At 42.1% G+C, this 14,679-nt stretch overlaps 1 protein-coding gene across 2 annotated transcripts; it reads left to right on the plus strand.

Annotated features, from left to right (window-relative positions):
• The first annotated feature begins 21 nt into the window (after positions 1–21).
• On the plus strand, positions 22–14,551 carry rfx4 (regulatory factor X, 4). Of its 2 annotated transcripts, none has more exons than XM_088379123.1 (18): positions 22–2,065; positions 6,169–6,255; positions 6,333–6,393; positions 6,480–6,603; positions 7,598–7,659; positions 8,179–8,392; positions 8,874–8,951; positions 9,027–9,190; positions 9,344–9,444; positions 9,581–9,639; positions 9,748–9,892; positions 10,033–10,127; positions 10,642–10,759; positions 11,332–11,451; positions 11,537–11,680; positions 11,825–12,011; positions 12,079–12,217; positions 13,099–14,551. In XM_088379123.1, exons 1-18 carry the CDS (start codon positions 2,023–2,025, stop codon positions 13,375–13,377), a joined length of 2,220 nt encoding a protein of 739 aa, XP_088235249.1. In that variant the 5' UTR covers positions 22–2,022; the 3' UTR covers positions 13,378–14,551. The 2 variants fall into 2 exon arrangements, with proteins under 2 accessions (XP_088235249.1, XP_088235250.1); XM_088379124.1 differs by having other exon boundaries at positions 11,864–12,011.
• The last annotated feature ends 128 nt before the right edge of the window (positions 14,552–14,679 follow it).

Genomic DNA, 14,679 nt, shown 5'->3' on the forward strand with positions numbered 1-14,679 from the left:
CAGATTTATATTTGGTCTACATTTCTTTAAACACCGCTCAAGGATGCAACAATGTTAAAATGTACGATTTTTAACTTTGTATTGGCTTTTTGATAACATCCCAACATACCGAAATATTTCCCAATTTTCTTTATAATTATTATAATTTTCTATTATTTTAAATGACAATATTTTCCAATTGAACTAATTGATGCACCTGCATATAAATGAAAAATTTAAAAGCCAATGCAATAACATGAGCCCCCTCCCCCTTAGTTTGAATTGAGAGTTGGAACCATGAATAAAACGACGTGTTTGTTTTGCTTATAGCCGATAAAAGCTCCTGCGACGATGTCATAACCCGCTTTGTATTGTGCGACATTCATGTCAAGTCGACAAAATCCCTTTTTGGATGTATGATTTCCTCCCATCAAAGCCTGAATGCCACACACACACACACACACACACACACACAATTGGGGGACTTTAGCAATGGGACAAAAGCCGCGCACATCCGTTTGTGAGCATGCACGTGATAAGAGGAAGGATGCACCTGTTCTTGTTAATTGGCTACAATTAATGACATCCTCCTTATCTGACTTTTGTGTTTTACGCCTTCATGTTCACTTTAAACATCTCTTTGCTTATGTGAGTGCAGCTTTCCAGTTTACTTGTGTGTCAAAAAAAAAAAAAAACCGTCCAGCGAGAAAGTCCTGCTCTCTACGTTGCGGTGAGTAATTCAGCCATAATCCTCCTTTCTCCTCCTCTTCTTCTTCTTCTCCTCCTCCTCTCCCGTGGTTCCATTCATATTCTAATCACAGCTTTCCCTTCTCCAGCTCTCAGGCACTCCATCAGAGCCCCGACCAGCCTGGGGCTTTACACTTTTACCCCCCCGCCCCCCCCTTTTCTCACTCACTTTCTCTTCTCTTTGCCTCCCCCTCCTTTTGTGACTGCCCCCCCCCCCGCACACACCAAAATAAGGTTGAGGTGATAAACCCCTTGACAGGAAATCAGTGTTGCTGCACGATTGCATGTTTTATACTTTGATTTAGTTAAAATTGTAGTCCAAGTGGGAGCTAAACAGTAAAGACAAGTTCAGTCCAAATGAATTATAATATAATATAACATAATATAATATAATTGCAATATTGAGAGAGAAAAAAACTGCAATTAGCTATTTTTTTCCAGTATTGTTCAGCTCTACTTGATATCCATCTTAAAGTCTTACTAGGAGGCCTGAAGTGGCACTTGAAGTAGAAAAGACATGACAAGTGCACCCTGGTTGTTCTACTAGTCCAGTGAATGGTCAAACTAGTGAGGACAAAGCATCCTAGTGCGTGGACCTCACGCTGGATGTCAGTGATATTGCAAAAAAAAAAAAAAAAGTTCCATCAAGGAGTGAATTCCTCAAAATGTAGCGAGTGAGTGACGCAGCTTTCAAATCCGATAGGTTGATTCCCGAGCGTGAGGAAGCATGTTTGGATACTTTGGAAGTACGAGCTGTGTGTGGTGTGAAAGCGTATGAAATGCCATCATGGAGGATGGGGAGGCCTTCCCGACCCCACCCCTCCCAACTTTTTTTTCCTTGGGAGGGAGCTTTTCTTATTCAAAAGAGGCCCACAAAAGACTTCCAGTGAGCCTTGCCACATCCCCATCTGACTCGGGGGGCCATTCATCAGCCCCGCAAGCCTATCAATGACATGTCCCCATCAGGGCTCCTATAAAAATCAGCCCCCTTTCCCATGAAACATCAGCAAACATTTTGACGGCTCTGCCTTTGCCCCCGCTGGATTTCTCGAGGACCCTCCAAAACACCCCCCCCTCCGGACGGTTCCCCGCCATTCCCCACCCACACGTACCCTCACTCGCTCTTCCTCTCTCTCTCTTTCTCTCCGCCGTCCACTCAGAGCCTCAGCATCTCGTCTCCGACGGCCAGTGGTCGCGGAGACGGCGAGCCGGGCGAGGATAGGGAGCAGGTGGAGGAGGCGGAGGAGGGAAAGTCGCGGCCGTTTTCTACTTGGAGGAGTGCTGGATGGGAAGAAGATGCACTGCGGGCTGCTGGAGGAGCCTGACATGGATTCCACAGGTCAGTGGGATGCCTCCAGGCTGCATGGGAACATGCCATACGCCTCAGGCCTCGCGCCAGGCGCTTTTAGGAAGTTCCCAAGGGGAAGCCGGGCTTTCGCTTGTTGCTGTTTACAGATCGCTTCGTTTTTGGAAAGTTGAGGAACTTGGCTATTGATTTATGATTTTTTTTGTTTGTTTGTTGTAGCAGTTTTTTTTCCTGTTAAGGGGCTGTCTTTGGCATTTGTCTGGTTTTTAATTATTTTGTTTTAAGAGGAGAGTTGCTGCTCTTTTCACCTGAATACTTTCGGGGGAAAAAATTGGATGGAACCAATTGAATTTTCTAGTCAAAAATATTTTTTATGTATTTTTGTATTATTTTTAAAATATATAAATTATATTTTTTTTTAAATAAACAAGTCAAAGCATCTTGTTTTATTTATACATTTTGTTAGTTTGTTGGATGGAAGATTGTATTGATTTTATTGATAGTATTTTTATTTTTTTCCCCGTGAGTTTCTTTGGCTTGCACCTATTAAGGATTTTAGTTTTATTTGCTTTTAAAGAGTTCATCTAAATTTTAAAGAGTTCATCTAAAAGATCAATTTTGGGGGGAAAAGTTAAAAACAACTTCAATGGATGTTTTTTACATGTATTTTTTTAAAACTTTGTATTAACATCAGTGATAAAATTACTTATCTAGAGAAAAAAAAATAGGTGGTGTCAATTTAGGCTTAGATTTGCAGGTGCATAGGTCTCTTTTTTTAAAGTTCTTTAAAAGAGGGAATAATGGAATGTTGGATCATTAAACTTAGTGAAAGAAATTTAATTGATGGTCAGTTTTTAGTAGGATTTGTTAAAAAGAAAAATCTATCTTAAAAAAAACAAGTAAATACCAAAAGTAGCATCAGGAGAATCTCATCTCATTGTGATTAAAGTCCAGTATCAAGTGACCTTTTTAAAGCGAACCTTTTCAAATTGAGGGCTAGAGATAAATAGGGGGTATGGTAGAAGTGGCAGATCATTTTTTTCATGTTAGAGTTTAAAATAGAACAAAAACCTTGTTTTTGTTAGTTTTGAAAACAATAATAATTGAATTCTGCACATTTAAAGTATTATCAGTATCAAAATTCCAGTGTCACGTCACTTCTTAATAGGTAATTATTTATTATGCGTATCAGAATTGGGTTTCTCAGACATTAAAAAAAGATTTTCTTTGTTTTAACTCCAATTATTTTGAATTCAAGTATCGCGGGAATCATTACTTAACACAAATTCAAAGATTAATAAAGTGAGTGCAATTCTTTTTTTCTTCCCACCCCATTTTATTTATCAGTAAAATGGTCCAGTATAATTCCAATCCCTCCATTGAAACTCATTGTCGTGATTGAGCATGCAGGTGCACGCCGGCCGGCCGGCCGTGTGTGTGTCGGGTCACTTAGTCCACAGTGTGTGTTCACAAATGTGTGAACATCCGTCCCACTTGTTGATCGACTTTAATCCAATTATTTCCGTCCCGTACTTATCTTCCCCCGAGGCAAATGAAGCCTGTGTGGAGAATTAGCTTCACTTCAGCTGCTTTCGCTTTTCTTTTCTGTCTTACCGCCCTGTCACCACCAGCTCACTTTTTTAAGATGAATTTTAATCAAATTATGATGATGAAATAAGATCGCAATCTACCTCTGAAGGCCCGAGTTTGTATTTGTGCTGTTGCCCAGTTGGAAAAACAAGAAGTTGTGTAACCTCAATTAGCATATTAGCATGTAGAAGGCTATTAAAAACCAAACTTGCACAATCCAGCTCCAAGATCCAATACAAAGTCCATTTATATGGCGATGTTTGTAACATATTGCTCATAGAATTAGATAAATAGTTGTAAATAAGTAAAATAAGTAGGTCAATTAAGAATTGTCCAAAATAGTGAGACCATGCAGGCGTTCCAGACTGATTTATGTTAAGTGTAAATTAGCATTGGACAATAAACGATTTTGAATCGTTTTAGTCCTCCTACATGCTTTAAAGACATCAAAACATACTTTCGCTTTTCTTAAGTAATATTGTTTGTTTTCACTCTGTAGCTTCCACACTTCTTAAAACAAGAGGCCAAGCGTGCTTGCTTCAAGCCGTTTAGTTTGTCACTCTTGTTGATTTTTATTGTGAAACTAGATCATCCGTACAAAGAGTAGATTCTATTTTTTTGCGTAGTGGTGGTGGTCCAGGTATCCTTAATATTGTAGCCCACTTGGTGTGTCAGTTAGCTGAAGCCGGTCATCATTTTGAAGTTGAAGTAAATGTACGTCATGGATCATTTTTAGAAGACACTGCTGATGGAATGGAGATCAAATCTTGATGAACCGTGCATTAGATGTTGTAGCGATAATACCTACATGATTCCCAAGGTGCATATTTTGCGGTCACCACTGATGTTAACATGATGTTGACAAAGTGAAAGTCATCTTAGTAAGCTCCTCTAATAGTTGGTGTTCTACAAAGAATCCTGTGAGGATTGTTGTATGCTCTTCTGCACTTTGTTAAGGTAGCACTTTTTTCAAAGTTTCTTACAACCATAACATTGATGCTAGTGTTATGTTTATCTCCTGCTGGGACGCTCGTGCGTGTTTTCTTCATCATATATTCTCTCTCCTCCACAATCCTAAAATACTTTTTCAATATCCGTGACCCTTTTTTTTTTTCTGCCAAAGGTGCATCCCAACGACGGCCGCTTTGCTTGTCACATCCTATCAGTGTTAGTGTGGAAGAAAGGGGGACTTTTTTTTTTTTTTTTTTTAAACGCTCCCCTCACACCCTTGTATTTCATTACACACCTCCATGTGTCCCTGAACAAAATTATATTTTGGATACCTGAATTTTTGCCAAAATTTGATTATTCTGCCACCCATTATACATTTGACATTGCCGAGAAAGGTTACAAGGTAACAAAGTTGACTTACCTGAAACAAAAAACAAAAAGTTTGTTGTGACTCCAACTTGACTTTTATTATAGACCTAAAAATAAAACAAAATCAATACTTAAGCAAACCACATAACCTGTCTCACAAAAGTCTGTTGGTTTAATACATACTGCAATACACCACAGACGTGCTAGTAATATTAGCACCAATGTAGCGGTGTTATAAAATTTATATTTTTATAAATCTATATTATAAGACACGCAACGTTCATCATCATATGTAGGTACTCACAGGCATATATTCTTTATCCTCCGCGAAAAAGCAGTTCTCTTTATGTATGTATGTATTACTCTGCGTGTATTGCCAATTATCTTTACATTCTACCAAATTCTATTATCACTGTTTTTGTCTGAAGTACAGTACTTGTAGATTTTCAAATTAAAAATTGCGTTTTATAGGAGTCTGGAGTGGATTCACTGCTTATGGTATAAAGTTCAATAGATCTTAAAATGAAGTATAAATGTACAGCTATTGTTGGAAAAAAAATCACCTCATCCAAACATTTGACTTTTAGATTACTTGTGTTCCTCAATACAACTCAGAAATCAAAATAATAAATGACTAGTCCAAGCTCTCCTAGTAGTTGCAGAGCACTAAGCAGGTTCTTAGTTTGTTCACGCCTTGAGCCAGCTCTCATTAAAATGCTAATGTCCTTCTGATCAACACCAAGCAGTCTTTATAGGTTGATTAATTAATTTAATACTTTTTTGGCATTCCAATAGTGAGCCTCCCCGTGCAAAATCACACACACACACCAGTTGAGCTGGAAATGAAAACAGGCACAATGGCCTCCTCACTAAATGTTCGCAGGCTCTTTTAAGCCGGGTTGCTTCGTCGTCGTCGTCTTCTCCCGAGGGAGGAAGGCGGGGAAGGGAGTAATGGGGTTCTGGGGTGTGGGGGGAGTAGGACAATGCTGGCTGGATTCCTGCCGTGTGGATGAAAAAGACCCTCAAATAGAGCCGTGGTTATGGCGAGCCTTTACTCCACATCCTCGCTAGCAACAGTAGCATGCTAGCACACCTAAAACATCCTCAATGGCAAACTGTGCTTAATCACTGATTTGACTTCCTAGAATATGTTGAAAAGTTTCGATATCTTTATTATGAACGCATTGATTTCTGTCCAAGTGACCTATTGAACTCTTCGTCCACAGAGAGCTGGATCGAGCGATGCCTCAACGAAAGCGAGAGCAAACGTTATTCCAGTCACATGTCCCTGGGCAACATGTCCACCGACGAACGTGAGTCTCAAAGACACGTTGACTTGATTCTACTTTGGTGGTATTGATGAGTAGTATTATTTTTATCCTTATTTCAGATGAAGAAAAGGAAAATAACAGGGCCTCCAAACCACATTCGACACCTGCCACTCTGGAATGGTAAAAAAATCTCTCGTTGTAATGTCTAGAATCGAAATGCCCAATAATTAGTCGGGCCCCGTGACATACCTGCCGACTTACTCCAGGCTGGAGGAGAACTACGAGATCGCAGAAGGCGTATGCATCCCGAGAAGCGCCCTCTACATGCACTACCTCGACTTTAGCGAGAAGCACGATACGCAGCCGGTCAACGCGGCCAGCTTCGGGAAGGTAATGTTAATCAAATATATTTTTTTCAAATCGATCGGGACATTTTGAACAAAGTTTTGCTGATTTATCTCAGCTGTAAAGTTAAATAAATGCTAAAGAACCAATTATTGTAAAAAAAAAAATCTAATGTTATGCCTGAAATTAAATTTGTAAATGTTCAAGAACCAAAAATAAGTTATTTTACCCATTATATGTATATTTATTAAATAGTCAGACAATTAATCTGCATTTGCCAACTGTTAATAATGGTTGGAAAAAAAAATTCCGAAATTTCTGGAGTTTTTATCCTGACTTCTTTTCGGACCCGCGTGGTTCCCCTCCACAAAGTTTGTCCCTTTATGAGTTTTTGCGCTAAATGAGGTGGGCAAAGCTTCCCCACTCTGCCTCAGTGTGAAGCCTCCAGCGGTAAAATCCAATCCCGCCGTCAAGATGACCGACTTTGCTCCGTTCTCACAAGCCTGACAAAGCCACCCGGGCCCGCTGGACCCCTCCCGCTCCCCCCCTCCCCTGCCTGCTTTTACCCTCGGCGGCTCCTGTCGGAAGATATTGAAAAAGAGAAGGGGCCGGGATTAATGTGTAATTAAAGGAAATTTGGAAGGGTGAGATGTTGCGGAATGTTAGATCAGTGGCTGGAGCGGTGTGGGGTGTCCTTTAGGAAGGCTTCATTGATTCGGGACAAAAAAAAAACGAGGGAGAGAAGAGGAGAAGAGAGGAGAGGAGAGAGCGGGCCCTGCACCGCCTCCCCTGTCTGCTCATTTATCAAGCGGGGGGCCTGACAGAAAGTTCACAGCTTGGCCTCTGTTTTCACGGCACACAATGGAGAGCGACACTGTTTGCTAAAGTTCCTCCACCCGCGGCCCGACCCTTGGAGACGGCCACAAAAAAAGTGGGGGGGATAGTGGGAAACTTATCATTTATGGCTGTCCAATCTCAACGTTTCTCAGCGATGAAAAGTGCACACTAAGCATCTTTTGCTTTTTTGGGTTTTAAACAGATTATTAGACAACAGTTTCCAGCACTAACCACCAGGCGACTTGGCACGAGAGGGCAGTCCAAGTAAGTTGCGCTTGTCATCTCGCCTCATTTTTAGTTCTAATTTAGTTTGTTTTTGTCGATTGAGTAGATTTGATCATTTGTTGTTTTATTGCATATTCTTTTGTGAGTTTCAAATAAAGTTTTTTTGTTTTATTAGTATGATTTATTTATTTTTAGATTATTTATTTTATTTTTATTATTTATTTGATTATTTTTTTACTATTTTTTTAAAAATAGTTTTCTTTATTTTACATTTCACTTCATTCTGATTTATTTATTTTTAGATTATTTATTTTATTTTTATTATTTATTTTTTTACTATTTTTTAAAAATATTTTTCTTTATTTTACATTTCAAGTAAAAGCAGTGTTTGAAAATATTTTTAAATTAAACAAGAACTCAAAACAACTGATTTACAAATTAACAATTAATTTCATAATTGATGAATTGTCGATTAATTATTGTATCTAATATTTACATGTATGTACGCATAATTTATTATAAAAGAAACATCGCTAAGTGTGACGTAACTGGCTGCAGGTACCACTACTACGGCATCGCGGTGAAGGAGACGTCGCAGTACTACGATGTGATGTATTCCAAGAAGGGCGCGGCGTGGGTGAACGAAGCAGGCAAGAAGGAGGTGACCAAGCAGACAGTGGCGTATTCACCGCGCTCCAAGCTGGGGACGCTGCTGCCAGAGTTCCCAAATGTCAAAGACCTCCGTTTGCCTGCCAGCTTGCCAGAAGAGCGGGTAAACACCCATTTATTCTTTCGTCCCCCCCCTCCTCACTTTTACACTTTTGTACTTAAGGACATTTCAGAGTTTTTTTTTTTACTTTTACATAAGAGGTTTAATTGGCACTTGTACTATATATTTTTTTCAACACCAGAACGGTATTTTTTTTTAAAAGTCTTGGCGATAGAGACTCTGGTTCGGGTCCTGGAGAAAGACCTGGAGGATTTATACGCTGGCTCCTCGCTAACTCTTAATCTTTCGCGGGAGATAATAAGATCTAGACACGGACAAAGGTCTAGCACTAGCTGTCCGCCTTTTTACACACGTCAGGTGGGGGGGGGGGAGCGTGATTTGAACTGTTTTGCTGATCTCTAAAGCTTTATCGCTCCCGTGCTGTAACGCCAATTGGTCCGTTCCCATGCTTTGCGTGGGATTTATCTCCTTGTTTTGCTGGCGTATTTCCTCGCTCGATCAATACGGCGCTTTTCGCCCACAGGTGTCGACCTTCATCATGATGTACAGAACACACTGCCAGAGGATACTGGACACGGTCATCCGGGCCAACTTTGACGAGGCGAGGCTTTCTTTTCAGCTTTTATCAAATTATCATGCAAAAAAAACAATATTTGATGATTTTGTATGCTTGTAGGTCCAAAGCTTCCTGTTGCACTTTTGGCAAGGCATGCCACCTCATATGCTGCCCGTGCTCAGCTCGCCAACCGTGGTCAATATCGTCGGGGTGTGCGACTCCATCCTCTACAAGGCCATTTCCGGGGTACTCATGCCCACCGTCCTCCAAGCGTTGCCTGACAGGTGAGCAGGTATACACACACTGGACATAACATTAGGTACACTTGCACAATCTCATCAGGAGACATCCATGCATTTTAAATCAGGTGAACTGATGTTGTGTTGTATTGTTTGAAAGTCATTTTCTTTGTTAAATATTTTTTTTCGTCCACACAGTTTGACGCAGGTGATTCGGAAATTTGCCAAACAATTAGAAGAGTGGCTCAAAATTGCCCTTCACGACCTACCGGAGAACCTGAGGAACATCAAATTTGAGTGTAAGTGGTTTGAAAATTCTGATCTTTATAGACCAATTCAGAATGTTTTTCAATAATAGATGCCAGGATAATCCTCATATTTTGTTTTTACAAGGAAAGATATCCACCTTATTTATCCGACTGTAATCTTTTTCAGTGTCCAGGAGGTTCTCGCAAATCCTCAAACGGCAAACGTCCCTAAACCATCTGTGTCAGGTGCGTACTCGGGCTGGAGAGCTTTTTAATAAAATCCTTATGAGCAAAGAAGGCTTCTCAGATAAGGATACATGCCGATAGCGATAGCGTCCGTGTGGTCTTCCTCAGGCGTCGCGCACCGTGATAAATAGCTCCGACATCACCTTCCAAATGCTGGAGGACTGGAGGAACGTGGACCTGAACAGCATCACCAAGCAGACGCTGTACACAATGGAGGACTCGCAGGAGGAGCATCGGCAACTCATCATACACTGTAAGCTTTGTTGTTTTTAAGTTTGACCTATAAAATGTTGACCTATGATGTTTCAGAAATAAAATCCACCTGTTGTTGAACTAAATGAATCCAAAACAACAAATACTGCATAAAGACCTCCAAGTGTCTTTTTGCGGCAGTGTACCAGGAGTTTGATCGACTCTTGGAGGAGCAGTCGCCCATCGAGGCCTACATCGAATGGCTGGATTCCATGGTGGACCGTTGTGTCGTCAAGGTGAGACAGTTTGTAATTAGGGAGATTTTTCCAGATCCACAAAATCTCCATCACGCCGTTCAACAAAGTGCATCAGATCCTTTCCCGCATGTTTGAGATAAATAAAAAGTGATGACATCCACCAACATGCATCACGTTTTCTACACTTAATGCAAAAAAAAAATATTTGCAAAGCCTCTGGTCCTCTAAAAAGACACCTGCAGCTCTGAGCTTGCTGGTTCCTCACTTACACAGCAATCCTCCCAGTTAATGATGTCTACAAGCTTCCCATTTGCGCCCATTATACGCCCGATATGGCCTTGTAAAATGTGGTCGCCCCGGCAACGCCTCGGCCCGGCCAGACAATGGTTCAATAGGAAGGCGTGTCCCCGGGGGCAAATTAAATAGTTGACTTGTTGACATGTTTTCTGGTCCCGGAGGGTTAAGCCCCAAACACAGGCCGAGGGGTTAATGCCGTCATCCTGACCCTCCCCCTCCGTCTTTTCTCATGGAAATGCTCCCCCTCTCCTTCTAGGTGTCTGGGAAGAGGCCCGGCTGCTTGAAGAAGGTGGCCCAGCAGTTCCTGTTGATGTGGTCTTGCTTCGGGACCAGAGTCATTCGAGATATGACGCTCCACAGCGCCCCGAGCTTCGGTGAGCTGTCGCTACTGTCCGCTAATGATGTCATTTCCTGGAACAAACAAAGCCGCTGTAAATAGGAAAAAAAATATTGCAGCTATTCGTAGAAAATGCCAGTGTGCAGGTGAAGTGGGCGTGGCCTAGGTAATTGAGGTGCTGTAAAATGAATAGGGAAAGTGACCTTTCCTTCCCTGACCGTCCTTTGCCCGCCATTTAAATATCAAAGACACAGCTGGCCGCCATGTTTCCATAAAGCAGCACAAACAGCTAATTAACAAACGTGACCCCCTTCTGACAAACACCTCTAAAATGTCTTTCCGTTTTATGACAGCTCAGGGTTGCTCAGGACTCCCCTGAATAGTGTTTATCGTGCACAATGACACAATTGTGGCGCTCGCACGCACCCACCGTCACCCGGAGGTCACTGAGACCTATTTTTGGCACTGACTCGGATTGTGGAAAAATCACATCTGTGTTGAAAATCATTTACTTCTCCCTAAACATGATTTTATGTAGCATATTAGCATTATTATTTTTTTCCTCATGGGTAAGCTATGATGTGGAAATAACGTCCACTTGTCTCTCAGGCTCTTTCCACTTGATCCATCTCATGTTTGACGACTACGTCCTGTATCTGCTGGAGTCGCTGCACTGCCAGGAAAGGGCCAATGACCTCATGAGGGCCATGAAGAGCGAAGGCGGCACAGGTGAGCACGACTAATAAACGACAAATTCGAAATTGAGAATCAAGCGATCGTGTCAGTGCTGTCGTTTCAATGCCCTCTCCCGCAGAGCGAGATGAAGAGTTCACGCTGACGGAAATAACCGCCACCTCCTCGCCGTCCCCTGGCGCCTACTCGCCTGCCCGCTCCGTCCACTCTGTCGCCGTGTCATCGCCCGCGGCCGACACGTCGCCCGAGTACCCGTCCAACACGGGTGAGAGCGACCAAATATTTCTTATTCGTTTTCCCAACTTAAAAACAGGAGTTAAAACCATTGCTTCTACTTTTGCTCCACAAGTATCTGTACTTCTACTTAAGTACAGAGTGTGAGTACTTTTGCCACCTGTGTGTCTGGCAGGCGCCGTTCAGTCATATACGTGGTCCCTTACATACACAGTGACAACAGCAGGAGGTTCAGCCCCCGACGCCAGCCAGCAACTGCCCTGCATGAGAAGCAGCAGCAGCAGCAGCGCCGCCGGCACGCCGCCGTCGCCGCCCTCATCCGCCCATCGACTGCCCGTCTACGCCCACAGAGAGGAACACGGGTAATTACGCCTTGAATATTTGGAATTGTCGTGAGCCATTCCCAACAGGCGCCTTTAAAATTTTCAGATACACGGGCAGCTATAACTTCGGCAGCTACACCAACCAGCATCCTCACGCCATCCAGAGTCAGTACCCGGGTCTCGGCCACGACACCTCCATCCCGCCACCGCTCCACTATTCCGCCTACCATCGCTCATCCGCACAGGTCAGTCAAAATGGCCGACTTAGAAATGGTTGAATTTACCAAGAGGGCCTTCCTCCAAGGGTCGCTCAGCGGAAGCAGCTGTCACTGTGCCGTCATCACGCGTGTATTACTAAAATATTGTTATTCAATGCTCTCTTTTCAGCGAGGAGGCCCCCCGCTTTGGCCTTTGACTCCCCCGCGCTGACCGTCTTTTTCCGTGCGGCGAGCGCTCATAATGGAGCTGACTGTGGTGTTTATGTGTTAACGTGAACACGTACTTCCTCTTTATTAAGACGTATTTTGGGCTTAAATCGGGCACAATGTGGCTGCTTTGTCCAGGGGTGAGGTTGGACTTTGTGTAATGTCTGAAATATGGTCGTCAGGCTCGGCGTGCATATACAGTCTGTGCTGTTTGGCATCCGTCACCATGGCAACGCAGGGAGAATACTTTTTTTGCTGTTGGATTTTATAAACTTGCTGGATGCGATTTTATGTAAATTGGAAAATGACATGAAACTAGACAAAAATTTTCTTCAAAATAACACTTCTTCTTTTTTAAGTTTAAGCTAAGGTAGGCTAAGCTAGGCTGTGTTTTGCTACGTTGCTAATATTTATAAGTGAGCCTGGCTTTGTCGTATTTTAGAATAAGCCAGAATATGTTGTTTTATATATATTATACATATTATATTTAGAATATATATGTTTTGCTAAATTGATATTTTTAAAGAAACTTGATTCTCTTAGCTTCGTTTTAAGACTTTATTTTTGAGGAATTTTGTACAATGTACTCGCTCATCAAATCCTTCTTCCCCATTGAAATGAACTGAAATGCCTCATATCCTTTCCCGTCCTCTAAAAGCAAAATTTTTTTCTCCATTCTAACGTCTCAACTCCCCCAACAGTACCAGTTCAACGGTCAAATGTCCCGCATGGATCCGTGTCTGATGAGCAGCACTCCCCGACTGCACCCTGCGCCCGTGACCCCCCGCTGGCCGGATATGTCCTCGGTCAACGGCTGCTACGGTAGCCCGCCTATGCACTCGTCACGCTACGCCGCATCGGGGGACGTGTACTCGCCTTTGGTCCCGCGCAGGAACTCTGAGTATGAGCACTCGCAGCATTTCCCCGGTTTCGCCTACATCAACGGAGAGGCCGCCGCCGCCACCGGCTGGGCCAAGTAGCCTATGTGAACACTTTCAAGGACGCTCATCGTTCAGTCAAGGTGAGAGGACACGAACAGGACGACATTTTCAATCATGTGTGGAATTGGTGCAGCGGTGTTTCTACAATTCCTGCTTTGTGTTTGTCCGTCACTGGAAATCTGTGAAATCATATACAGTGTGATGAAAAAGTATCTGCACCCTTCCGGATTTCTGATTATTATTTTTTTTCAGTCCTGAAGATGCTCGCAAGATTTGAATGTAACCTCACTTGTTAATCCTTCTATGAGGTTTACGCACATTGCAACATATTAAAACAGTTTTTAAATTATTCCTTAGCGCCCGTTCTCACGCTCATAAACCAAATGAGCGTACCTGCTATGCTAACTTTCATTAGCAACAATACATATAAAATCGTACAGGAGCGCTCATGTTCTCTTTTTCACATCGGGCCTCGTTAGGATTTATTATTTATTGAAAATCGTTTGGAAACTGTATTTTGTATTTACTTCCGTTGTCTTTGTGAGATAATACAACTGGATTGATTGTGTGAGAAATTTTACAGAAATCAAGAAGGGGGCAAATAGGTTTTTACGGCACTATAGATTATTATCATCCTACAAAAAGAACCTGCAGCAGAATCATGCAACGCTGCCGCCAAGCTGTGCCTTTGTTTTGAGGAATGTACGCCTCTGCCAGTTCGCCCGCGATGCCTGAAATGATGTTAGGGATCGGCGCAAAGTTCTCAAGTTGATGTGCAGCAGCACTGCCTTAACCTTCTCCAAAAAGAGTCCAAAACATCAGAGAAAGCGACGGACGTGCTACCATCAGCGCCTGTGGCTCAAAAAATATGTGTGTTCCGTGGCTTTTTCTGTGTGATAAATTCTATATATATGCTATGTATTTTCTGTAACTATGTAACATGGTGTATCCTTTGCTTTTTATGGTACTCGGTTCTTCTGTTTTGTAAGATGATTAGTACATTAACCTTGGGTTGTGTGTTTTTATAATGCACTGAAACACGACTGAGGACCTATTACCCTATGGGTATTTATAAAAAGAAAAAAACAAGATGGGAAAATTATTCAAATGTACAGTAACATTGTTCAATGCAAGCACTGGAAAAGCATTTGTGATGAATGTCGGAGGATCGCAGTTGAAAGTGTTGCCACATAAAGGATTGCATTATGGAAAACTGCTGACTTGCTTAATGTCTTATTTTTGTTTGGATTTGACCAAGAAAGTGAAGAGAAATCAATTGAAATGTTTTTTATGCTATTTGTTTTATTCTATATTTAAAAAAGTTTTACAAAATTGTAAAAT

Source organism: Syngnathus floridae, chromosome 6 (assembly GCF_059516105.1).
Source record: "Syngnathus floridae isolate MCC-2025c chromosome 6, RoL_Sflo_1.0, whole genome shotgun sequence".
In the NCBI taxonomy this organism is placed as follows: Eukaryota; Metazoa; Chordata; class Actinopteri; order Syngnathiformes; family Syngnathidae; genus Syngnathus; species Syngnathus floridae.

Excerpts from the sequence above, each read along its gene's own strand:
- rfx4 (XM_088379123.1), top strand. The coding sequence starts at position 2,023 with ATGCACTGCGGGCTGCTGGAGGAGCCTGACATGGATTCCACAG. Across the intron at positions 7,660-8,178 it reads GGCACGAGAGGGCAGTCCAA|GTACCACTACTACGGCATCG; the intron begins GTAAGTTGCGCT and ends AACTGGCTGCAG. Across the intron at positions 11,681-11,824 it reads CGAGTACCCGTCCAACACGG|GCGCCGTTCAGTCATATACG; the intron begins GTGAGAGCGACC and ends TGTGTCTGGCAG.